The sequence below is a fragment of the Corythoichthys intestinalis genome, chromosome 5 (genome assembly GCF_030265065.1).
Source record: "Corythoichthys intestinalis isolate RoL2023-P3 chromosome 5, ASM3026506v1, whole genome shotgun sequence".
NCBI classification, from domain to species: Eukaryota; Metazoa; Chordata; class Actinopteri; order Syngnathiformes; family Syngnathidae; genus Corythoichthys; species Corythoichthys intestinalis.
The window spans coordinates 43,499,074-43,523,981 of NC_080399.1; the positions used below are offsets into that span (position 1 = coordinate 43,499,074).

The 24,908-nt window shown below is 40.8% G+C and overlaps 2 protein-coding genes across 8 annotated transcripts in view; one reads left to right on the top strand and one right to left on the bottom strand.

The window, feature by feature from the left end:
* Positions 1–458: 458 nt before the first annotated feature.
* gtse1 (G-2 and S-phase expressed 1) lies at positions 459–11,892 on the bottom strand. Of its 5 annotated transcripts, none has more exons than XM_057837005.1 (12): positions 11,779–11,892; positions 11,501–11,546; positions 11,368–11,425; positions 9,144–9,678; positions 8,908–9,072; positions 8,704–8,836; positions 7,941–8,312; positions 5,594–5,663; positions 2,359–2,577; positions 2,087–2,264; positions 1,908–2,024; positions 459–654 (listed from the first exon to the last, which is right to left on the bottom strand). In XM_057837005.1, the coding sequence occupies exons 2-12, from the start codon at positions 11,520–11,522 to the stop codon at positions 565–567; spliced, it is 1,959 nt and encodes a 652-aa protein (XP_057692988.1). In that variant the 5' UTR covers positions 11,523–11,546; positions 11,779–11,892; the 3' UTR covers positions 459–564. The 5 variants fall into 5 exon arrangements, with proteins under 5 accessions (XP_057692988.1, XP_057692987.1, XP_057692986.1 ...); XM_057837004.1 differs by having other exon boundaries at positions 11,695–11,846; XM_057837003.1 differs by having other exon boundaries at positions 460–651; positions 9,144–9,777.
* Positions 11,893–18,751: 6,859 nt separating this feature from the next.
* The window catches only part of LOC130916473 (plasma membrane calcium-transporting ATPase 1-like), a 30,744-nt gene continuing 24,587 nt past the window's right edge, over positions 18,752–24,908 (top strand). For all 3 annotated transcript variants that reach the window (XM_057837225.1, XM_057837226.1, XM_057837224.1), the window contains exons 1-2: positions 18,752–19,006; positions 22,839–23,122. In XM_057837225.1, the coding sequence (XP_057693208.1) occupies positions 22,927–23,122 (196 nt within the window). In that variant the 5' untranslated portion in view covers positions 18,752–19,006; positions 22,839–22,926. The remainder of the gene's footprint in view (positions 19,007–22,838; positions 23,123–24,908) is intronic.

The following is a 24,908-nucleotide window of genomic DNA, read 5'->3' on the forward strand; positions in this document are numbered from 1 at the left end:
GTCCCGGGGCAAAGCTTTTGTCGACATCTGTGGTAAGCAATTCAAATCTGCTGAAGCACCTAACAAGTTAACTACCTGTCTGTTCTTCTCTATTCCACTGACTCGAATACTGCTCAGAAAATTTCAAATTCTTTGACATACAACAAGTTCTTTTTAAAGTAACGGAAATAGTTACTTTCCCTGGTAACTAGTTACTTTTACTATAGAGTAATTCAGTTACTCAGTTACTTTTTGGAAGAAGTAGTGAGTAATGTAACTAATTACTTTTTTAAAGTAACGTTCCCAACACTGGTCTTAATACCTTTGCCCTGTTGCCGAGTTAATCATCCTGATACGATTTCATATGCGGACAGTTTCTAATATCGTGAAAAGAATGAAAATATAATCATATGAAAACAAAAGTCAAAGGAAGATCAATTTACAAATTTTATTCAAATAAGAATTTTTAAGAGCAGCAAAACAAATAAAATCACAAACAACAGTCAGCATTCATTATTTTCACGACATCACGCACAAACACACACACATCATCAAGTGTGTACGTTTGCATGCCATCTGGGCATTTTAGAAGGATAGGTTGATGAGAGGGGTGCTGTTCTCCTTTTTGTCTTCCGGACTCCACTTGATGAGCGGCGAACTCAAATCAATCAGCTGCTGAAACATAAAACTTTGAATCAATTACCTGTCACTATTCAGCCGCAATGAACTGACCACTGCCAGCCCTCACTGTTAAAATAGTTTGGATGTGTCCGTCGATGGCAGTGAACGGGTTCATGAAAAACTTGCAAAAACAGACTACAAAATAACAACTGAAACAACAAATGAGTGAATTGCCGAATGCTATGCACAGTGGATAAAGCCTGACCACATTACAAACCGGAGGTACAGTGGTATGAAAAAGTATCTGAAACTGTTGGAATTTCTCACATTTCTGCATAAAATCGCCACCAAATGTGATCTGATCTTTGTCAACACCATTCAGATGAAAAAGTGTCTACTTTAACTAAAACCACCCATTTATAGGTTTTCATATTTTAATGAGAATAGTACACAAAGAACCACAGAAGGGGTGGGGGATAAGTAAGTGAACCATCACATTTAATATTTTGTGCCCCCCCCCCCCCCCCTTTGGCAGCAATAACTTCAACCAGACACTTCCTGTAGCTGCAGATCAGTCCAGCACGTCGATCAGGACTAATCTTGGCCCATTGTTCTCTACAAAACTGCTGTAGTTCAGTCAGATTTCAGGGATGTCTGGCATGAATCACTGTCTTTAGGTCATGCCATAACATGTCAATGGGGTTCAAGTCTGGACTTTGACTTGGCCACTCGAGAACGTGTATTTTGTTCTTCTGCAACCATTCTGAAGTTGATTTATTTGTGTGTTTTGGATCATTGCCTTGTTGCAGCATCCATCCTCTTTTTAGCTTCAACTGTCTGACAGATGGCCTCAGGTCTTCCTGCAAAACATCCTGATAAACGTTTGAATTCATTCTTTCATTAATAATTGCAAGTTGTCCAGGCCCTGAGGCAGCAAAACTGCCCCAAATCATGATACTCCCTCCACCATGCTTCACGGTGGGGATGAGGTGTTGATGTTGGTGAGTTGTTCCATTTATCCTCCATACATGACGTTGTTACTCCCAAACAATTCAACTTTCATCAGTCCACAAAATATTTTGCCAAAACTTCTGTGTCAAAGTGCCTTTTTGCGAACATTAAACGGGCAAAAATGTTTTGTTTTCTTACACACCTATAAATGTTTGTGTTGTTTTTAGTTGAAGCAGACAGTTTTTACATCTGTGTGATTTTGACAAAGATCAGATCACATTTGATGGTGATTTTATGAAGAAATATGAGAAATTCCAAAAGGTTCAGATACTTTTTTACACCACTGTGTTTAGTACCTGCGTGCCAGCACAAGTTTTGGTGTTTTTGTGAATCAAGTCAGGAGTGTTGCTCAGGTCTATGAGCAGTTTCTCCACAGGTTGGGGCGTCAGCACAGGAAGGTCCAGTAGGAGAACCTGAGAGGACGGGGACACATTTAAAAACTAGGTCAGGTAGTTCCAAGTGCTCCAATGCCAACCTGTTGTGTGGTGCTCTCAGGCGGGACAGGTTCTTTGCTGAGCTCTAATGGGCAATGACCAGGCAGTTCCTCACTCTCTGGACTATTAGGTTCGCTGGGATTGGCAGGAGGCTCCTCCTCCAGACAAAAGGGTTGGATGTCAACAGGCTCCGGCCCATTAGACTCCATAGGAGCAGGACTACACGGTTGGAAAAGAAATGTGAGCACAGATTTGTTAAACAGGTAGCCAGGTTAAGCCAGCACAGAATTCTAAGTGGCTACTGGACAGTCACCTGGGACAGGTCCTGGGGGAACAATTAAAGTTTGAAGCCCCTTGCTTTCTGGAGGGCTTGGAGGTTCTTGCGTGGCTGCCAAGCATCTGAGCCGGGGTGGCGGCGGCCTGGCGTTTGACCGGCGTGGGGAGACCAGAGGGACGCTGGGAATGCAACTGCAAGGGCCTGCTTACTCCTGTTGGTGTTGACAGTGGGCCGGGCGACAGCTTTCGGGAAAGGCTAAAGGGGGGCAGGAAGGGGCACATGGGTCATCATGTTATAAGCAACCAAACACAGGGCTGTCACCATTAATGCTGTTCGATAAGACAATCTAAATCGCCTAAAAGTACTTACTTGCAGTCTACATTGACAAGAGTCCATATTCGTACCACCAATCAGTCTCTATATGTCACTACTCAATAGTTATACTCGTCTTTTATGTACCATTTATTCATTTTTATTAACATCCGACTCATCGTTAGATATTATGCAAACTTACGTGTTTTGTAATCCTTGCTTTTATTTTGGTGCAGGAAGCTTAGATCAAGTAGTACTTCAGCAGGCGATTAACAGCGCATGACGAAGATGAACGTATTTGCACACTCGAAGAAGCGCGCATGTACACACACGAGGAAGAGTGCATTTGCTCTCTTACGAAGAAGTCACACAGCAGAGAGAGAGGGCGAGAGCGAGCGAGAGAGGGCGAGAGAGAGAGAGAGAGAGAGAGAGAGAGAGAGAGAGACGTCTTGGCAAGGACAGTACAACGATGTATAAATCATGTTTTTGGGTAGTTATTTTAAGATTTAGAGGGTATTTAGGGGTACTTAAATGGTTAATTCTGATTAACGTTGAAATTCAGGTTAAGTCGCCAGCGTAGGGACAGAACATGCTTGTTACCCGGGGACTAACTGTGTAGTCTTAAAAGTCAAAACAACTCGCAAGTATAGTAGTGGATAATTCAATATCTTTATATTTGAGCAAAAATATGTATGCTATGCTGCTTCAGTTTACACTGTATAATTTTATGTTGCAGCACTACTTGATGCATTTGTGTCAGGTCAGTTTAATGTCGATACAAAAATAAAGCCAGTGTGGGAAAAGTCATATTTGTTGTATACCGTATTGGCCCGTATATAAGACAGTGTTTTTTGCATTGAAATAACACTGGAAAAAGAGGGGGTCGTCTTATATTCGCGGTCTAGACATTATACCCATTCACGACGCTAGATGGCGCCAGATATCATTGAAGCGGTGTTCTGTCATGATAGATCTCAGCTACTCTTTTTAGTTTAACCAGTTTGCATCATTTTATTGCAATGTTTTTCCTTATTCAGATTTGGTTCAAGACTACAGTTACAGTTAGACTTCACTTTTATGGTTAATGCATTTATTGCAATTTTGTTGTTTATCACAATATTTATACATTTAAAATTTTATATTTTACTTGTATTATTTTATATACCCATAAGGTTTATTTACATTTCAAAAACCAGAAGCCATTCATTTACGAATGTGATTGCACTTTAGTTTACATATTTAAATGTTCAGATAGTAGGATTTGAATGAGGCAAAATAACATGCTTTTTCTCTCAAATATATTGTTATAATCATTTGTTTCGGATGTAGTGTAATTATTTTCTGTATAAAAATTTGGTGTTCAAAACGTCATTTTTCTAACTTGAGTCTTGAAAAAGAGGGGGTCGCCTTAAAGGCCGAGTTATACTTCCGCGTCAGACCTACGCCGTCAAGGAAGAATCGAGTTACAACCCTACGCCGTAGCCTGACGCGCGCTTCTCGAATTTTCTAACCTTCGCGTCACCTAGACGTGTATGATGTGGCGAAAACGGACTGTGATTGGTCCGCTCAGACTGTTGTTTCCGGTTTGCCGCGAAAACACCGCCATTGTAGAATAGAATCAAACATTATTTTCTACACGCAAAAATGGACCAAGCCGACGGAAGTATCATCGAAGAGCAAGTCTCGTCAAGACATTATTGTGATTGCCAAATGGCAAGGTCGGCGATTGAAAAAAAAAAAAAAGAAAAAGAAAAAAAGGAAGAACCACCAAGACTTGGGTGTTCGGAATCGAGTGGCCACACGAAGCGCTGACCCAGTCAGCCAAAAACTGCCAACTTTTTATCACTTTATGTCGTATTTTTGGTTGGTGCACTTCATCTTTTACTGTGTACATAAGTTTGCGTCTGTGACTTATTTACGTGTCACACTTCAAGTATATGAAGAAAAAAGCACAGATTTGGTGTCAAAAGAGTTGTTTTGATCTTTAATTTTCAATAACAGACAGTTGACACACACGATACATCATCACTGATTGAGAATGCCTCGGTGCTTTTTATGATAACGTTAAAATCAAGGCTCCCAACGCAGTTTGGGAAGTTCCATAGACGCCAGAAATCTGCTATGGCTTCCCACTGGCTGGTTGTAGGGCACGGCAAACAAATCGGGCTGGAGGGCTTTGCAGACCTTGAACGCAGTGCTCGACGCCAGTTTGAAGCTAGCCGCCACAGCTAGCTCTCTCCACCCGAGTCTAAAACTCTCTGTGCAGCATCAAAAGTCGGCCAGACCGCCTCGAAACAGTCTTCTGCGTCGCCTGCCCCTCAACATTTGTATGTTCAATATTTATTCAGTGTTGATGAGCAGAATATTTACTTTCAAGAGTTCCATCTTGCATTGTTTATTTTTTCTCCGACTAGTGGAAGTAAACAAGCATGCCCCAAAACCGTGCAAACATAACGCCACATCCCTCTAGTGGCTTGGCGGTGAATTACAGAGCAACGCGTTCCCTCACCGCAGAACTATCGAATGTCGAATGACGCCGTAGTCGCTGCGCCGTCACCGCAACGCGGGAGTATAACTCAGGCTTTATAATCAGGGCCGTCTTATATTCAGGCCAATACGGTAATTTTTCACCAAATAATTCAAATATATTACATTGAGGCATATCAATATCGTGATAGATTTCATCAATATCGTACAGCACTAGTCACCATTGATTGGGGCTAATCTATTGCCACACGTAAGTGATATTCGCTAAGAGTTAGCCATTTGCACCTATGTAACAATAGTTATCACATCTAACCCGTGGTCATTAACATCAGTTTTCTCATAGTTAGCCATTAGCACCAATATGTTGAATATTAAACCACTATCCAATAACAGCATTAACAAATATGTTCTATGTCATTATATATGTTATTTGAATCAGTCTACTGATAGTTAGCCATTTGAAATAACTAACCCTTCCATGCAGGACACAGACATGAGCCTCTTAGGTCTTAGCACCTTGGAAAGATCCGGAGAACAAAAACCTTGCACAAGAAGGAAGAAAAAAAAACAACAGATTACAAGCCTAGCAATAACTGTAAAAGGTTATCATCTTTATTGATCCCCACTCCACCCCAAGATGGCGTCTTTGAATTGGTAGCCTTCTACTAGAGCTTGTTTCTTGTGACCACTTGATCTATTTTGGGGTTTTAAATAATTGTTTTTCTCATATGGTGTTTCTTGTTCCTCATGTAGACCCATTGTGAACAGTATTTCCAGCATTTTGGCCACTTATTTTGAGGGATTCTTGCGGGGCACTTGTTTTTGTGCTCGAATGGGCATCATTTCTACAACACCCCAGTGTGCTTAATGTGAGGTAGAATCCATGCAAGTTAAATGTGATATATGCAAGAACTGCACTTCATTTATGAAACTGTCCTAATATTTAATAGACATTAAATAATTTTTAAGAGAAAATACATTATTTCTAACACTGTTTTTAATGGTTAAACTGAGATTTCCTTATTTTAAAAGTCAATACTCAGTCCGTTTTAGTTGTTATTGTTTTGATTGTGTTTACAACAGATGTCCCACCCTCAACCAATCAGTCAATTATGAGATCAGTTCTCTGCCTTTGTCCTCCTTGCCAGAGCTTTGTAAGCTACGTAAACTAAGGTTGCAACCACTTTCAGTCAGAATGAACAATGTTGTCTTCCAATAAAGCAAAAAAAAAAAAAAAAAAAAAAAAAAAAAAAAAAAAAAAAAAAAAAAAAAAAAAAACCTCGTCCTGAATGTCAAATGAATCATGACAAATTCAGAAACCATACAAGGATATGCAATGGAGATGCTTTCGATTAATGGAGACAACAGATCAGGAGTAAAAAAAAAAATGCTGACAGACACCAAAGTTGCACCACTTCTCCTCAACAGGTAATGTACTTTTGAGTTTGGGTGATTTTTTTCATGTATGGTAAATTGACATTTGAAATGTGAACACAGTTGGCATGCTCAGACGTGCACGTTGTTTAGCATGTAGGTCTACTGACCAGGGCAAAGACAGTGTCTTTACATTTGTGCATATATTAGTAATTCACGGTAAAAGAAGGGTATTTGAAATTAAAATGGAAAGAATAATAAAATCGTGTTTGTGAATGCTGTCAATGCATCAGCAAATGAGATATTTGCCAGTGTGCTTATACAGTATGTTGAGAAAAGTACAGTAGTTCCCTTCCTGTCATGGAGATTTTTTTTTAAACTCTGCTCTTTTGTGTTCACCCTTAAGTATGAAGACGGTAGCATGTACTCGTTTTAGGTATGTAATTGAGATACGTTTCAGATTACACATGCTGTATGTTCACAAGACCATTGCTAACATTAATATGAAGTTTGTTAGTCTCATTCTTTTTTGATTGAAATGCAGCATTGGTAAGAGTGGTATGATCAAGCAGCTTCTCCAGTGTGAAGTGCTTATCTGGCAGCCCAAACAGAAAAGTGAGGTTGTGCACTTCAATATTTTGATTCGTGTTGCAGTATAATTTTTGGCTACCAATCTTATAGATACGGTTCCTTTAAACGGGACATTGGCTCGATGCATGGCTGGATCGGGGAGATGACGATGACCAGTAGTGGTCAGCATGGAGTCAGTTTATGATGTGAAGTGAAGCGGATGGGTCTTAATTGAATCATTTACTTTTGTGCATATGTTACTTGAAAGGATGCTATAGTTGCTTGTTTACTCTCAAACCTAGATTGTTAGCGGAAATAAGATTGTCATGCACTTCACTACTTTGACATCTTTGATCCATTGCTGAAAGGAGACTTCTCGTTCAACTCTGTATCAAGAATCAATGATAATGTTGAAATAGACAGAAGATTTTTGGGGTTACTTTTTTTTTTTTCCAATATAAAAATGTATGGATGGATGTTCTGTAAATCGCTTATGCACAGCTGATGTGAACGCGATATAGTCAGAGTCAATTGATTTTGAGAATCTGCCAATACAGAGTCCTGATCCGATACCAAAAAAAAAAAAAAAAAAAAAAAAAGTTCCAAACACGTTACAGTACAGTACTGTTTGCAGCACTTCCTCTTCCGCTTTTCTGGGAGTGTTGCGGGGTATAAAACGTATATATCTTTGTTTCTTTTGGCAATGCCATTGTATTTCTGGATTGTTTTGTTACTTTTTAGTAAAATTAAAAACCCGATCCTTTTCACACAATTCTGAGCCTCTGAAAAATGGCTCGTTCGGCCCGATTTCCGATCATTTGACTGGATTAGGGACATCTCTAATAGAAATAAACTTGAGTGGATGTTTTCCTGACCTTGTCCTGATGCTTTTCGACTGGATGCGGCCATCTGGCCTAGCGCCATCGGATCTCTTTTCATGTTCTGCTCACTTTGAATCAGTGCTGACGCATTGGTGGCGGCACCTGAGGTCTTGTCCAAGGTTGTTTTTGCAGGCGTGATTTGGCGTTGTGTCGGAGTCCTCAGGGCCTTGACAGGCTCTGACAACTTCCTGTATTTACTGCTCACAGCGGTGGAAGACAATGATGTCGTCGTACGCGCTACAGCCATTGTGGCACCACCCTTGCTGGAGCGGCGTTTGTTCGGATTGACAGGCCTGCTAACACTACCGGGGGCGACCCGGCCAGTGGAGGACCTCAGACTCTGGTTCATGGAGGAGCTCATTTTACCTGTGAGGAAGACCAAGATGGTTAAAGGTGAGCAGTTATAAGCTTCATTTAATTCAAATCATTTTGTTTGGTTAGGTCTTACCAGGCTAGCTGTACTTTCTCGAAAGATTAACATTGGCCCACTTGTACCAACAGTTTGAACTTTTAATACATATATTTTGTATATACCAATGAGTCATTAAGCGCTATCAGTTAGGCATTAACAGTAAGCCATTAGTACCTACTGTGTACACGATCAAATAGACTCAACAATGTGCAAATAGTTGCCATTTTTTGATCAAATTAATCAGGGTACAAGGTTTTGATTATCAGTGGCACGAAACACAACTAAACTACAACTTTTTGTATACAATTGATCATGAATTGGCCAGGTAACGGGCAATAAGCAAACCTGCGGATGGGGACAAGGAAATGCTGGAGTTGAAGCTGGACACCGAGGACGAGGATGACGATGTGTTGCGCCTTTCGGTCATCTTTTGGCTCTGAAGCAGCGCCACCTCAATGCCGGACTTTTTTCTAACCACCTTCATGTGGGACACACATCTGATGTTCAGTGACTGTGACAACACATCGACCAATCACAATATTCAAGCACCTTTGTGGGCGGAACAAGCGTGCGATTTTTCCCCACTACGCTGGAGTTGAGGGATGAATTGCTGATGTCGGACACAACGCTGGCGGAATCTGACAGAATATCATCACAAGACTTGCCCCGCCCGGTGAAATTAGTACTAAGGCTGGGTTTACAACTTGACACTACCTGGACAGAGGAAAAAGCTTTAGTGACATCAATTCTTGAGTCGTAAGATATGGAAAAGCCACAAAACCAACTTTGTTTGGCCGTTGCACTTTGGCTTTTAGTATGTCTGCTCCCTGGCTGACTGAAGAGGAAGTCCTGGGGACGGTCGGCTTGCTAGGCAAAACGCCACCCAGTCCTGCTTTCCCCCGGAGCGTTGCCCTGGTCTTGATGCCACCAGCCGGGCTGGCTGTGCTGAGCCGAGTGGAATGACGGGTGGCCAGGACGGCAGAAGATGCCGGAAGAGGGGTGGTACTCACTCGCTGCAAGCGTTCCCGGAAAGCTGGGGGCAAGTCCTTCATAGGACTGTCTTGCACTAGGAAAGTTTGACGTTTAACAGGAGTCATACTGAGGGGTGTCACCAGCAAGTTCAGTTTAGCGGCGGTGTCTTGGATGAAGTTCTCCTTGTCTGCCTCAGCCAGGGAAACAGTCTCAGGGGCAGCGGCTTTGTCCTCGCCACCGGGGCACTTGCCACGTTGTAGCTGATTGGCCAATCGCTTGGCTTCTTGGCAGACAACTTCAAGCTGGTCCTCAGAAAGTGGACTCCACCTGACTTGCGCTCCACCGGGCCTTTCCTCAAGACAAGATACCAATTTGGTGGGTGTAGCTTTGACCACATGGTGAGGTGTGTCCAAAAACACATCATCCTTGTCCTTGTCATTCATGGAGCTCCAGTTGAAAAAAATTGAAAATTTGCATTATGACCAACAGTATTTAACACACTTTGCTATTAACCCAAACACCTGTGAGCATAGTTTGATAAAATGAAAGTATTTCAATATATGACAGAGTAATAAAATAAGATATGTTTTAGGGTATTAAATGAGTGGTCAAACACAGTGAACTAGGGCTGCAGCTATCAGATATTTTAGTAGTCGATTAATCGATGGACTAGTTAGTTCAAATAATCGAGTAATCGGATAAGGAACATGAAAAATTAAAATACCTGAGCTGAGCCTCAAACTTTTTTTTTTTTTTTAAATGAGGATCTATGTACAACAAAAGAACAATTGGCTAACTTACATAGAAAAAGTCCACTAGCTTAAATGCTATAAAATGCAAAAGTTAAAAAAAAAATTTTTTTTTACAATGCTCTTAACAAATGGTTCAGACACATATTCCCACAAAAAAACGGCTAAATATACCTATAAACTCAATTCTGAATGCATTAAAAAACATTAGCTCAAACAAAAACTTAGCTTATGTTGGTCTTAACAGGGAGCAGTTGGATTCAGCCATGTGAAAAGAGGCAGACCACAGGGCAGTGTATACACCCTAATCAATAAAACTAGATGTCATCACTTTCAAAATAAACCATTATAACGCCACTTTAATTAAACGACTACTCGAAGCAACAAAATTTAATTTGAATATTTTTTTCTAATCGAATACTCGAGTTAATCGAATAATCGTTGCAGCACTACAGTGAACATTGGTTGAGTTTCGGAGCAAAAGTGACAATGCGAATGTGCAGTGGAATAAAATAGCAATAAACGATATAATAGCAACTTGAATAAAGGGTGTAGGAAATCCATGCCTAAATTTCCTGGAACGTTGCAGTGTGTGTGCATGAGAGACGCCATGTCTTTTGAGAAGGGTTGCCAACAGTCTGGGATTGCACGGGACATCCTAGAATTTAGGAGGTTCTGATAGGAGCAGTAAGAACTTCCTAAATTCCGGGTTGTCCTACCCAATCCGGGACTGTTGGCAACCCTACTTTTGGGAGATCTTTGAAGGACAATAATAGTCATCAGATTGACAAAAGATTTTCCAGTTTAATATTTTTGTGAATATTGTACTATTTCTGTCTTTTGAATGTCTCATATGTCTCCAAAATGACAGCTATGATACAAATTCAACCTGTAGTAGATGGTGGACAACCATTTCTTGCTACAACAGTCATCAGAATAACAAAATGTGTTTTCATTCATTTTTGGAAAACACGTTTTGTCTGAGTTGTCATTTGTGGACGGTGCCTAAAAGTGACGGTAGTAGAAACGCATTTTCCAGCGTTGTTTTTGTCAATAAATTTGTGGAGACAGCAAATCCATCCAACCAATCTAGACGGTAAGGTTCCGGAGTTGTCCTTTACACACTACAGGTGTATTATAGTCGCAAAAGTAGCTTTGAAGCAGCGTATGAGTGCCTAAGAGCTGAATATCGAACATCTAGCAAACTTACTCTCGGTTTAGTTAATTCCATTGTAAGGGATGGCATCTATTTTTTATTCCAAACAAAGAAGAAGCTGAAAGTTTCTACCTGTCAGGTGAGAGAGAAACATCGAAGTCGAACTTCTCGTCCATCAGAAAAATCACATCTGCGGTGAACACAAACATGAATCGTTTTAGCAGCCCAAAAAATATTTTCTGCTTGCGAAGAATGTTTGACTGACCGCTGTTAGCTCGATGCTCCATCTCGCTGGTGCTTCTCCTCTCAATCTGTAGGTGTGCAACAATAATGATAATCATCTCCATTGTTTTAATTGTCAAGGTTGTCCCAAAATTCGACATTTTAATCAAACTCGACGGAAAATACGAATTGATGTCCACGAAAGCTAGGTTGAACTGTATTCTGTTAGCGCATTACCTTATTTTTCCTTCCGACATCAAAAAGAAGAATTCAACATGGCACTCGAATTTAGCTGCTGTAATAAATTCAAGAATGACAAACCTTGTTTTTTTGTTTCAACGAAAGCTATTTTAAAAAATCCTTTTCTGCTCGCGACGTAACAATTCAAATCTGCTGCACCTCTGGTCACGTTACTACTGCTCTCAGTCATTGGTCACAATTTCGTGACGTCTGCGCTATAGGCATTGTGGGTAATGTAGTCGATGTTCGCCTTTCAGTAAATAGCGTGGAGTGTGTATGGAGTAGGGTCGCTGTCAAAAAGAGGTATGCACATCAAGACGTTAATACAGTACTTCGGAATTTTTATTTCTATTCAGTTATTTTTATTTGAGTGTGACAATTTTATTTTGTTATAATTTTTAAACTGAGGTTTGTTTTTTTAATATTTGACTACAAATCTAAGTTGTTTGTGTTTGAATTCTTTGAGTCTGACAACATATCTAAAAATAGTGACGACACGGCACTGAAGCTCAGGTGCGTGTGCCGAGAAATCCAGAAAGTCTTTCATGGAGCTCGGATGGAAGTGCATGAGTTTAAGGAAGTTCCCTGTATGGCAATATTTTAATCTCGTGCCTCCCAATCTATAGCTGTAGAATACGGCTGTGTGTATATAATCAACCTTTATAAGCGTGCTTCAAGTCCCCCTATCACGTCAGGGGAACTTTCCTGATTTTGATAGATTGGACTTCACTAAACAACAACCCTTAGTCAGGGGTTAATTTGTCCCAGATCCTCTTGATTTGGGCCTCCCTGTGTTCTGAGACTTATTTGGGCAGATCTGGAACCTCTCATGCATAGAAAATAATAATAACAATATAAAAACTTTTTTTTTTAAATGTATAAAATAAAATAATAATATGCATGAATTTATTTACAGAACAATTCCCGAGAATTGCATGTTGTTTATAAAAATTTGACGTCATTTGAACGAGTCGGAGATTTGTTGATGCACTGAAAGCAACCAGGATCAAATGGTATTTCAACATGCCAAAATAACAGTTGCCTTTACTGTCTTTTTTTCAAAAAGAAGGAAAATGATGAAAAAGGAGTTAGAAAAGCAACAACAACCGGCAGCTGCAGCGATCATGCTAATAGGCAGGGTAGGGTGCAGCAGGAGGCTAGCGCCGCAGCAGCTAGCCAGGTTCACGGACAGCCAGCAAAGCCGGGGCAGGAGGCTGCTACCGTGGCAGCAGCTGGTCAGGTTCAGCGCCACCCAGAGTGGGGGCCAGCTACAGCGCCAGCAGTCAGCCAGGTGGACCGCCAACACCTAGAGCAACAGGCCAGTACACTTATGTGAAATTCGGGTTTAGCCTGCACAATTTTTAAGGCGGTGGAAACTTTGGGGCCAGAGAAGATTGGGGGGAGGTGAAACTCTTAAAAGAATGGGTTTGTTGTTGGGTTTATTGTAATCTCTGATTTTTTTGTATGTTTTAAAAGTTAGACCTGTTGAGAAACAAATTGCTGCCTGTGTACTGTAAGTCCCACCTGTGGTTATGTAGGCAATTGCCAGTGCTGTGCAGAGTATAGCCTAAATAATTGTAAATTGTTGTCATAACATTTATACTAGTGATGCACGATAATACATTTTTCAACCGATACCGATAACCGATAATTTCCTCCTCATTCCAACCGATAACCGATAATTTCAAGCCGATAATTCTATTAAAAGATTTATGTAAAATTTTAAAGTACACACAAAAGAAAATATTACTGTGCAAAATATAATTTATTGCTCTTTTTTTCAACATAAAATATGAACAAGTCGTCAATTCAAACATCTAAATAATGACAGATTATCCGACATTGTGTAATGGTAAACTTTTGGCAACAATTACTTAAAGAGTAAATACCTAAGTTGCACAAAAATGCCTTTAAAAGTAAGCCATTCCTAACATATATAATATTAATACATTGCAAAACACACCTCCTTAAAACTAGTCAGTTTTAAGTGTAAATCTATTGGCAATAAGTGAAATTATCTGCCATCGCTTCAAGTGTATTTCTCTCAGATTTCTTGGAAGAAAAATAGCTAGCTGAAAATCTTAACAGCCTTGTTTTAAGCAATACATTATTATACTTAATCCTAAAAAAAAAAAAAAAAAGGAAGGAAAGATTTTGAATAATATTTGTGGCTACAGAACATAAATTTAAGAATTTGATTATCTACTGTGACTGTAATTGATCAGAGAAATAAGTTAAATAATTTGAAAAGTGATTGCTAATGTTATATGCTTTGTTGCACGCTGTGAAAATGATTAACTCAAAAGAGCGAGATGTCATGTACCCATTCTGCAGCGCTTTGTTTACATTTGCGGCTTTCACGACATTTGCTTTACAGCAGCTAAACTGATACACGGCAGTACTATTTGGACGGAGTTGGAGCTCGCATCCGCGTGCGTGTTGTTTTGTGCCTGAGTTTTATTAAGCCGAAAATAAAGGCAGCGTTACAAAGTCATCTGACCGCTCGTCATTTTACATTCTGAATGTATTATTGACTGGCTGACTTCGTTTTCTCCATGTTTAAATTATCATCTAACCACTTTGCCGTCATGATAAGCTTGCTTACTGGACATCACTTTTTCATGAAGAATGGTGGTCGTATAAACTGCATTATTTTTTTTATCCAGGGCTTTGGTTCTCGGGTCATTTAGGTAAAAAAAAAAACAAAAAAAAAACGTGTCTCGTCTCGGCGGCAGCTAAGTTCGTACCGGATAATCCGCCTGCCCCAGCCGGTTCGCCGCGGCGTATTCGGGTCCTGGCTCTGCTCGCACGCCGTGGGGGAACGCTCGAGAAACCGGGGTGTCCGCCGGAGGTCCCGAAGCCGGGGAACCGCGCTCGGCCCGCCCCGGCTACGGCGAGGCGGCGGCGGCCTGAGCGAGAGCCAGAGCGGTGGGCTCCGTCGGAAGACGGCTACTTGCCGACTATCGGTCTCCAGTCGTGCCGGTGTTTAGCCTTAGATGCAAATTTACCACCCGCCTTGGCCTGCATTCCCAAACAGCCCGACTCTGTATCGTCACAGGCCCTGTAGTTTAACTTAGTGTTTACAATAGCTTTAGCATTCCCGCTAGCAGCATCCTCGTATTCATTCCAAAAATCTTTGTGGAGCAGTTTTAAATGGCTGCTGAGTTAGTGGTTTTGAATGAGGACGCTTTCTTTCTGCCTCGTGGAACTTCTACGGTGCATGTTCCGCAGATGGCGAGAGCGTCGTTTTTTTTTTTTTTTTTTAGTAACAGCCGCCATAATATTCAACTACTTCTTGTCGTGTAACTCCGCCTCCTCAACCCCTCCTCCCTCAGGGGCTTCAGAGAGGGGAGGGGTTGAGGAGGCGGTGTGCTGAATTCTTCGGTTGCGCACACTTGGAGGCTAAATCAAGTATATAATTATCAGATTGCATTATCGGTTGAATTTTTTTATTATCTGGATTATCTGTGTGACGTCATAATTGCCATTATCGGCCGATAATTATCGGTGACCGATATTATTGTGTATCTTTAATTTATACCATGGATATTATCTTAAATTGAGGCTTCTAAGTCCCACAAAATGGCAAGTGGACATTTGTGTGTTGTTTTCAGCACCATTTTCTGCGTATATTCCGAGACATGTGCCCGTTTCGTCATCCCTGCGCTGTTATATGTACTTTGCGTTATACGGCACCTTATGATTTACAAATGAAGCACTGCCCTCAGTCCTTTTGTTTGTAAAATGAATCAAAAAAAGCGCAAAACACAGTTTCAATCCCATTTCGCTGTTGGCCAGGAAGCCAGCGTCAGTAACTGGAAGAGATCTAATTGATCCAAGGGAGGCTTCTTACTGCGCAGCGACCTCATCGATTTAGTTTCATTACTGTGGCGGCCAGCATTTTAGTTGTTTTTCCAACTGTCCAGTTTCATCATAGTATTCACAAGCACTTACCAATTTCATCATCACATTTACAAACGCTGTCCAGTATTTTCGCAGTATTCACAAGCACTGTCCAGCTCTATCACAGTATTCACAAGCACTGTTCTGTTTCATTACAGAATTAAAAAGTAGATATGAAAACAATGCATTAATTTAAAAAATATCTCTTCTCTTGCTAGATTTATTTAAATACTGACTCAAATTGCTTGGCTTTTTTTTTTTTTTTTTTAACTTTTTATTTTATAGTTAATAGACTTCCATTAACATAACCCCCACATTAGTTTTAAAAAACAACTCACTGATTATTCACATGTTGACAGTGTTGCCACACAGTCGAGAGGTTGTCACTGACAGTTCAAACGACACTGAAGGTTTTGATCTACAGGAGGGTTCGTGTGCACATGAACCCTCGAGTAATGAAGCCCTTGCCGAACCAATTTGCTGGAAAGCTTCAAGGGCTAAGAAAGCTTCATTAGGCCATCACTAGAATGAGGTGATTAATTTTGAGCAACGAGATTGAAAAGACGACAATTTTTTTGGGCATAATGAAGGAGAAGACATCTAATTGTGAACACTGAAGAGAAAAAGAAGAAGACAACTAATTTGTGGCTTTGAAGAGAAGAAAATGACGACTAATTTGGGTAATCCAAAAGAAGGAGACAACTAATTTTGGGCACCTTCTGTCACGTGGAGGCGGCATGGGCATGGAGGACCCAAATGCAGGGAAACGGGGAGGCGAGGCAAGATGGTGATCAACTCAAAAATGTTTTAATAATCGTAACAAACAAAACCACCAACTAGAAACAAAAAGACTGGGAATCAAAAGGGCAAGGTTCAAACTGAAATCAGGAGTACTAACGAAAACTGTGGATCAAAAGTTAATCAAAGCAGAGGACTTGGACAGGATATCGACATAGATATCTATCGACTTGGATAGTTATGAAAGCGACACTTGGAAAAACAATGACCGAATAAGTACAGACGGCACTTAAATACAGACATGGGGTAAGGGGACAATGAGACACAGGTGTTTGATACAAGAGGCAGCTGATTGGTAAAGACATTAGGAGCAGGCCACAACAGGTGAAATCAATGGGTAATCACAATTTACAAGAAACATTAAGGCAAAATCATAACAAAACTCAACTCAAGGCTAGGCATGTGCCGGTATATTATTCTGACAGATGATAACCTTAAGCCAAAATATCATGGTTTCACGGTATCACGGTGCAATTACAATTATTGCAATTACAGCTCTAAAATGTGTTAGTTTGAGATATCTGGGTTAAAAACAAAAATCTTTTTTCCCATTGAAGAGGATTTTTATCTTTCAAAACATATTAGCAAATTGGAACATAAGTATAATGTTAGGTTAAAATTAAATAAAACATTCTAAATAAAATTAAAATAAAAGCAGTCCTTTAGATGAGCCTAAACCCAGAGCCTAGCTGAACATTATTACCATCAGAACAAAAATAATTGAATTATTATCCATAAAAAGCACGTATGTATGACATGTATCATGTTTACATTATACACACTCTCTTTCTCGACACTGCTAGACACACTAAACATGCTGGAGTTAACTCTCGTAGCTGGTGGGAAACATTCATGTCAGTGTTTACTAACCTTTAATTTTGTATAAATGCGAAATCATATTGGAGGTGTTGCCTCCTTGCAGCCACCCTCCGCAAACATGTCTTACATGTCAGTTGGCCATCCTCCTCTAAGCCGCGACCGTCTGCAACTTTTCTGTAGCCGAAGTATTCCCATACCAGCGTTTTCATTTTCTTTGATGGGGGAAAAATTTCAGGAGTTTCATCTCCTCCAGCCATCGTGTAGCACAGCTGACTCACTGACACTGACCAACAACCGGTCGGGGAGGGTTGAGCCTTACAGCTGCAAGCGAGGGATTTCTCCATGCATTTTTGGTACATAAAAAATAGGCACACTAATACCTTAGGGACGCTTTGATGGAAATTTTTTGCGGTTTTGAAACCTTGAAATTTTCATACCACGGCATACCTGGAAACCGGTAATCAGCACATGTCTACTCAAGGCATGACACCTACAAGAAGAAGAAAACTTTAATAATTTTTGTCTTCAATATCTCGTCCATATTTACTTCTTTCTCGTTAACAAGAAGCCTTGATACTTTGAAAGCTATTCCTTTATTTCCATTTCCTGCAAACCAGGATCGTCTTATCCATGGTCCTGTTAGCGTGATCCATGTAGTCCAGGGGTGGGCAAACTATTCCACAAAGGGCCGCTGTGGGTGCGGGTTTTTGCTGCAACCCACCAAGAGGACACCTTTCCACCAATCTGGTGTGTTATAAGTGCAATCAGTTGATTGCAGTCAGATGCTTCTTGTTTCCACTGAAACCTCATTGGTTAAAAGCTCTGTGCTGGATCAGTTGGAACAAAGACCAGGACCCACTGCGGCCCTCGAGGACCGGTTTGCCCACCCCAGATGTAGTCCAAGAGTGCCCAAACTATTCCACATTGGGCTGCAGTGGGTTCAGGATTTCTTTCCGACCAAACAGGATGCCGCCTATACCCTGATCTGTTGTCTTACAAGTGTAATCAGTTGATGGTAGTCAGGTGCTGGTTGTTAGGTTAATCAGTCTGTGCTTGATCGGTAGGAACAAAAACCAGGACCCACAGTGTCCCTTTTGGACCAATTTGGACAACCCTGATGTAGTCCTAGCTGCTGTCAACAAATTCCATGTAGCCATGATACTCGCAAATTGGATTCCTTTTACCCCTTCTCAAGAGTAGACCCGGGCTCAGATGAGCTGAAACATTCATCCCCATACCTGTACATTATTATCCACAGTGCTAGATCCTCCAGATCCAGTCCCTGTAAGCATTTTTGTTGGCACAAACTCTAACTCTTGATCCTTTCGGATGCAATTTCTTGATCCCTAATACCTTGGTATATCAAGTCCCGATAGTTCTTATCCCTACAGACCAGGTCTACCTGGTCCCTGTAGCTCTGGTGTTTGTGTACATGTGGGCGTTTCTCCCGGCAGTAGTGAGGCGGTACCAATGCATCAGTGTTGACTGAAGCCACAGATTGTCTAATTAGATTAAGCGAGGCTTTCCACAGATAATCATTTAGCCTCCTGTAGCTCCTGTTTTTGTCCTGGCCATGGAGAGCAACCTGCAGGGAGCTCGCTGAAGGTCATATTGACTTCCTCGCCCTCAACGGGACCACCTTGTAACCTCCGCTGAGTGGATGTGTGTGTAGCTGAGGAGCATTGGATGGGTTATGGGCAGTTGTGGAACGTGTGTTCGCAACACTGCTCAGTGTAATTGGAACGCCACTTATTCCTGCTGCTCACCAGAAGCCATGGAGGAGGTTTGTGTAAGTAAAAGTAGCTTTAGGGGTTTTGATTATTAGCTATTAATAGATAAAAAATGGTGTTTGTTATTGTGGAGATGCTTAGTTGTCGGCGGTGTTCCAGTAAAGATTTATTTTTAATGTCATGTACATGGTGACATACAGTACATACTGTATGTAACCGGCTAGCTTACCTCACTTTCAAATAATTGTAGTGCTATCTTGTCTTTTAAAGCCTTCCAGTTATGTTACATTCCAAACAAAGAACAATAACAAAAAGTTAGAATAAACCCCAAAATGTTAATTCACATGTTTATTTTTAATTTCCCTGTTAAATTAGATACCTATATTGCTGTCCTGTTATGTTGCAGGCCAAGCAGTTTATAGTTTAAAAAAAAAAAAAAAATCACTCATTTTCATTCTATTAAAAAATAATTATAATAATTTCCACTCCTGTTTTGTTGCAGGCCAAATTGTCCAGTAGAAAATTTCAAAAGTAAAGAAAAATATTAACAACAAATGTTTACAAAAAAAAAAACAGGAAATGTTAGGTTAGAACATTTGCTTGCATATACAGTATTTGCCTGTCTTTAATATTTTTTTACCTACATATTTTTTAAAATGCCTCTCTGTTATTTTGAGAGATTTAAAACTCAGGAGAAAATATTTGAAATACTAAATTAAACTTGAAATCCTAAGTGTTAATTATTTAACTAGAAAATGAAGGAAAACGGGGACAATCTTCATTCTTTCATTCCCAATTCCTTAACGTGACGGATGAGTTTAAATCGTATCTATGTACAGTGCTTTGTTGAAGCTGCGATTGCTGTAAACATGGAATACATATAACACAGAGTTGAGCTATATTGACGCAAAGGAAGCGAGGGCACGTCTTTGCGCTTCCGTGTGCCGTGACTTCCATCTCCCTTCCTATTTCTTTCCGTCCATCCGTTTGTACCCAGCTCAGATTAAGGCTGACTGATTGACACAGATTACGCCGCAGGTCACAGGCAGCAAGTGAACATGGACACTAGTGTTCAAACACAGGAAATTTATATCTGTGGGTCCCTAAAAATGTCAAATAATTAAAAATGAATGAAACAGACTGGAATAAAATAAATTGCTGACGAGGCCGTGAGTGGAGAGAATAATTCAAACACCACATCAATTCAACCGGTGCGCCTTCCCGTGAGAAAGCAGAGTCTGTGCAATTTGAGGAGGGCTTTCCCATCTCTGGAGTTGTAATCAGCAAAGCGGTTAAAAATCTCCTCAATAATACAGCTCTGGGGTTGGATGTGATCGGCCTAGAGTTCCTCAAGGCTCTGGAGGTCATGGAGCTGCACTGGTTTACATGCCGCTGCAACATTGTGAGAGTACCTCTGTAATGGCAAACCTGGGTGGTTGGAACAAGAGGGTGCGATCCATCTACAGGGGTACCACACCTGCCTCCCTGGCAAGATAGTGTTCTGTATATTCAAGCTGTTGTGAAGTCAGTCTTTGGTTTAGAAGGAGCAGTGTGGGCTGTTTGAACAGTGGACAGGCTCTATATCCTAATCAGAGTCTTCAAGGGTGTATGGGAGTTAGCCCAAGCAGTTTACATATGTTTGTGGATTTGGTGAAGGCACTGTGTTCTCCAAGACGTTTTGCGGAGGGTGCTTTGAGAGTATGGGCTACTGGACCCGTCATGCTGGCTGTTTGGTCATTCCATATACAGTGGGGCAAATAAGTATTTAGTCAACCACTAATTGTGCAAGTTCTCCCACTTGAAAATATTAGAGAGGCCTGTAATTGTCAACATGGGTAAACCTCAACTATGAGAGACAGAATGTGGAACCCCCCCCCAGAAAATTACATTGTTTGATTTTTAAAGAATTTATTTGCAAATTATGGTGGAAAATAAGTATTTGGTCAATACCAAAAGTTCATCTCAATGTGCCCTTATGTACCCTTTGTTGGCAATAACGGAGGCCAAACGTTTTCTGTAACTCTTCACAAGCTTTTCCTCACACTATTGGTGGTATTTTGGCCCATTCCTCCGTGCAGATCTCCTCTAGAGCAATGATGTTTTGGGGCTGTCGTTGGGCAACACGGACTTTCAACTCCCTCCACAGATTTTCTATAGGGTTGAGATCTGGAGACTGGCTAGGCCACTCCAGGACCTTGAAATGCTTCTTACGAAGCCACTCCTTTGTTGCCCTGCCTGTGTGTTTGGGAGCAGTGTCATGCTGAAAGTCCTAGCCACGTCTCATCTTCAATTCCTTTGTTGATGGGAGGAGATTTTCACTTAAAATCTCTCGATACATGGCCCCATCCATTCTTTCCTTTACACAGATCAGTCGTCCTGGTCCCTTTGCAGAAAAACAGCCCCAAAGCATGATGTTTCCACCCCCATGCTTCACAGTGGGTATGGTGTTCTGCGGATGCAATTCAGTATTCTTTTTCCTCCAAACACGAGAGCCTGTGTTTCTAACAAAAAGTTCTATTTTGGTTTCATCTGACCATAACACATTCTCCCAGTCCTCTTTTGGATCATCCAAATGCTCTCTAGCAAACCGCAGACAGGCCTGAACGTGTACTTTCTTCAGCAGGGGGACACGTGTGGCAGTGCAGGATTTGAGTCCCCGGCGGCGCATTTTGTTACTGATAGTAGAATTTGTTACTGTGGTCCCAGCTCTCTGTAGGTCATTCACTAAGTCCCCCCGTGTGGTTCTGAGATTTTTGCTCACCGTTCTTGTTATCATTTTGACGCCACGGGGTGAGATCTTGCATGGAGCCCCAGATCGAGGGAGATTATCAGAGGTATTGTATGTCTTCCATTTTCTAATAATTGCTCCCAGTTGATTTTTTTACACCAAGCGTTTTACCTATTGCAGATTCAGTCTTCCCAGCCTGGTGCAGGTCTACAATTTTGTCTCTGGTGTCCTTCGGCAGCTCTTTGGTCTTGGCCATAGTGGAGTTTGGAGTGTGACTGACTGAGATTGTGGACAGTTGTCTTTTATACCGATAATGAGTTAAAACAGGCGCCATTAATACAGGTAACGAGTGGAGCCTCGTTAGAGCTCATTAGACCTCGTTAGAAGAAGTTAGACCTTTTTGACAGCCATAAATCTTGCTTGTTTGTAGGTGACCAAATGCTTATTTTCCACTCCAATTTGGAAATAAATTCTTTAAAAATCAAACTATGTGATTTTCTGTTTTTATTTTCCACATTCTGTCTCTCATGGTTGAGGTTTACCCATGTTGGCAATTACAGGCCTCTCTAATCATTTCAAGTAGGAGAACTCGCACAATTGGTGGTTGACTAAATACTTATTTGTCCCACTGTAAAGTCAACAAGAGGTCCCCAGGTGACTGAGCAAAGTTAGAGGTGCACATGAACATCAATGAAAGGTCCATATTGGCAAATGCAAGCCCAGACAAAAATATTATAACACCAGCTATTTATTAATCTGAACAACACTGCTCTGGGAACCATGTATATTTTTTCAGCTGACCATCGGAGGTGCGCTCTAACTCTCATTTCTATAATTTTTACCTTCAAATACTTTTCAAAGTTCAGATTGCAATTCGCGAGACCAATTTGTGGCAGGCTGTATCTTTGAAATCTGTTGGCAAAAGAGCCAAAACTTCGCATGTGTTCATAATTCATGTAATCTCCAGAATCTTAACCATGGCAATGCTTTTTTAATTTAATAACAATTAAAAATGAAGGAGGAGATAAATTGAAACATTTTAAATTTAAGAAATTCAAAGGGTTGACATCATTGATCTTCCCACTGTATCTGTGTTATCAATATACTGTATCACCGGCTGTCACATACTGTAAAATCTGCCATATCCCTGCATACATCCACAGTCACAGAATCCACATCTGCGTCTCACTTCACATCGGGCCGACCTCTGAGTCTGACCTTCAAAGTTCCCCAAGAGCACCCAGAGGCGACATGGCCAACAGCTCTTTCCGCGGCCCCAAACATGGGCGCCGTGGCTCGGCCTACCTGGAGGCTGAGTTCAGCTGCTCGCTCCAGGAATTGCGCTCGCTCATGGAGCTGCGGGGGGATGATGCCCAGGACAGGATACGACAAAACTACCAGGATGTCAACGGACTCTGCACCAGGCTTAGAACTTCCGCTCTCGAAGGTCTGTACTTATACACTGTATCTGTGTGTGTGCATGTGTTTGTTTGTTTGTTTGTATACTGTATGTATAAAATGAAATGAATGGTGGCTGACTAGTGAGCACGATTCCATATAAAAATACTCTTTTTAATGGCTCAGGGTACAAATATGCTTCTGTTATGCCTGCAAATTGCACTACAATAATTGATATTTGATACGGCTGATGAAACTCATGAGACCTCTTTACTTAGATAAATAAATAAATAAATTTGATAAAATACAGAAACTTATCAAAGAATTCAGCATAAGACATACAACTGAAATGAAACAGATTCAGTTGAATTTTAAAACACAAAGGAAACGAAATGGATGTGTTAAAAAGAGGAATGAAATAAATTGATTTTTAAATAAAATCTAATATACTGGAACCCAAAATACATCAAACTACAGTATATGCTTGCTGTATTCAGGGTAGAAATTATTGAACGGACTCAAAGCCCATTACATGTAATAAATGTGTGGAAAAGTGTGTTTTCACCTTTGATAAATCATGTTCAAGATATTGACGTTTGACATTTAGCCTCATGGTCGACATCATTAATTCATGTGTGAGAATCTTGCAGATGCTCAGTAAACACTTCCAGTCACGTTAAAATGTCAGCAACAGCTTGAAAAATCCATCCAACCAACACATCACTTCCTATGTCGTTCTCCAGTATGTGTGCATTGTTGTTTGCGTGTTTTGTCATCTTGGATGTGGTCAATTGTATCAGAATACAAGTATTGTTGCATAAAGTATTTGTTTTACTGCTTAGCACAGGCAGAGAAGATTTTACACATTTTTCATAGGTGGAACCCACATAATCAGCTCTGCTGTCCATCCCACAAATGCATGTTGCCTCCAATTGTGGCAACATTGAAGAAACAGTGTTGAGCTTTCTAACATGGCAAGACAAATTGCCAAGAATCCTTTCTACGAAAATCACATTTCCTACATTTTGTCCTGTGTTTATATGTGTCGAAAAAAAGCACATGGCCAAGATGGTCGATTTTTTGCAAATTCTTTCATACAGAGGCGGAGCTGGGAGGGTGTTGGGGGCGCGGCTGACCCCGCCTTTAGAGCCGCAAACAGTTTGCTAAAGACATGTCAACAAAGCACATGGATTACTGCAACCATGTCCTATGGTCTGATGAGACAGGCGGGCTTTCTTGTGTACCGTCTTCAGAAGAGGCTTCCTCCTGGGGTGACAGCCATGCACACCAATTTGATGTAGAGTGCGGCGTATGGTTTGAGCACTAACAGGCTGACCCCCCACCTCTTCAATATCTGCAGCAATGCTGACAGCACTCCTGTAACGAGTCACTTGACATTTTGGAGGGAAAATGACCAGCAGTACTCAATTTGGACATTTAGGGATGTATGTAGTTTCTAAGGGGTGTACTCACTTTTGTTGCCAGGGGTTTAGATATTAATGGCTATATTTTGAGTTATTTTGAGGGGAAAATAAATGAACTCTTTTATATAAGCTGCACTCCGACTACTTTTCATTGTGTCAAAGTGTCATTTTGTCGGTGTTATCCCATTAAAAGATATACTTAAGTATCTGCAGAAATGTGAGGGGTGTACTCACTTTTGTGATACAGTGTATATCCTTTGCGGGAAAAAACGGAATAGTTAAATAGACTTTGTAAGCATGACAGTTTCTTTCATATTTAGTAATATGATCTTGATTTTATAGAGACAAACTGAGATGTGTTTTGGATTCTGCACTCAATAACGAGTTAAAAGACAGATGTTAAACCTAAAA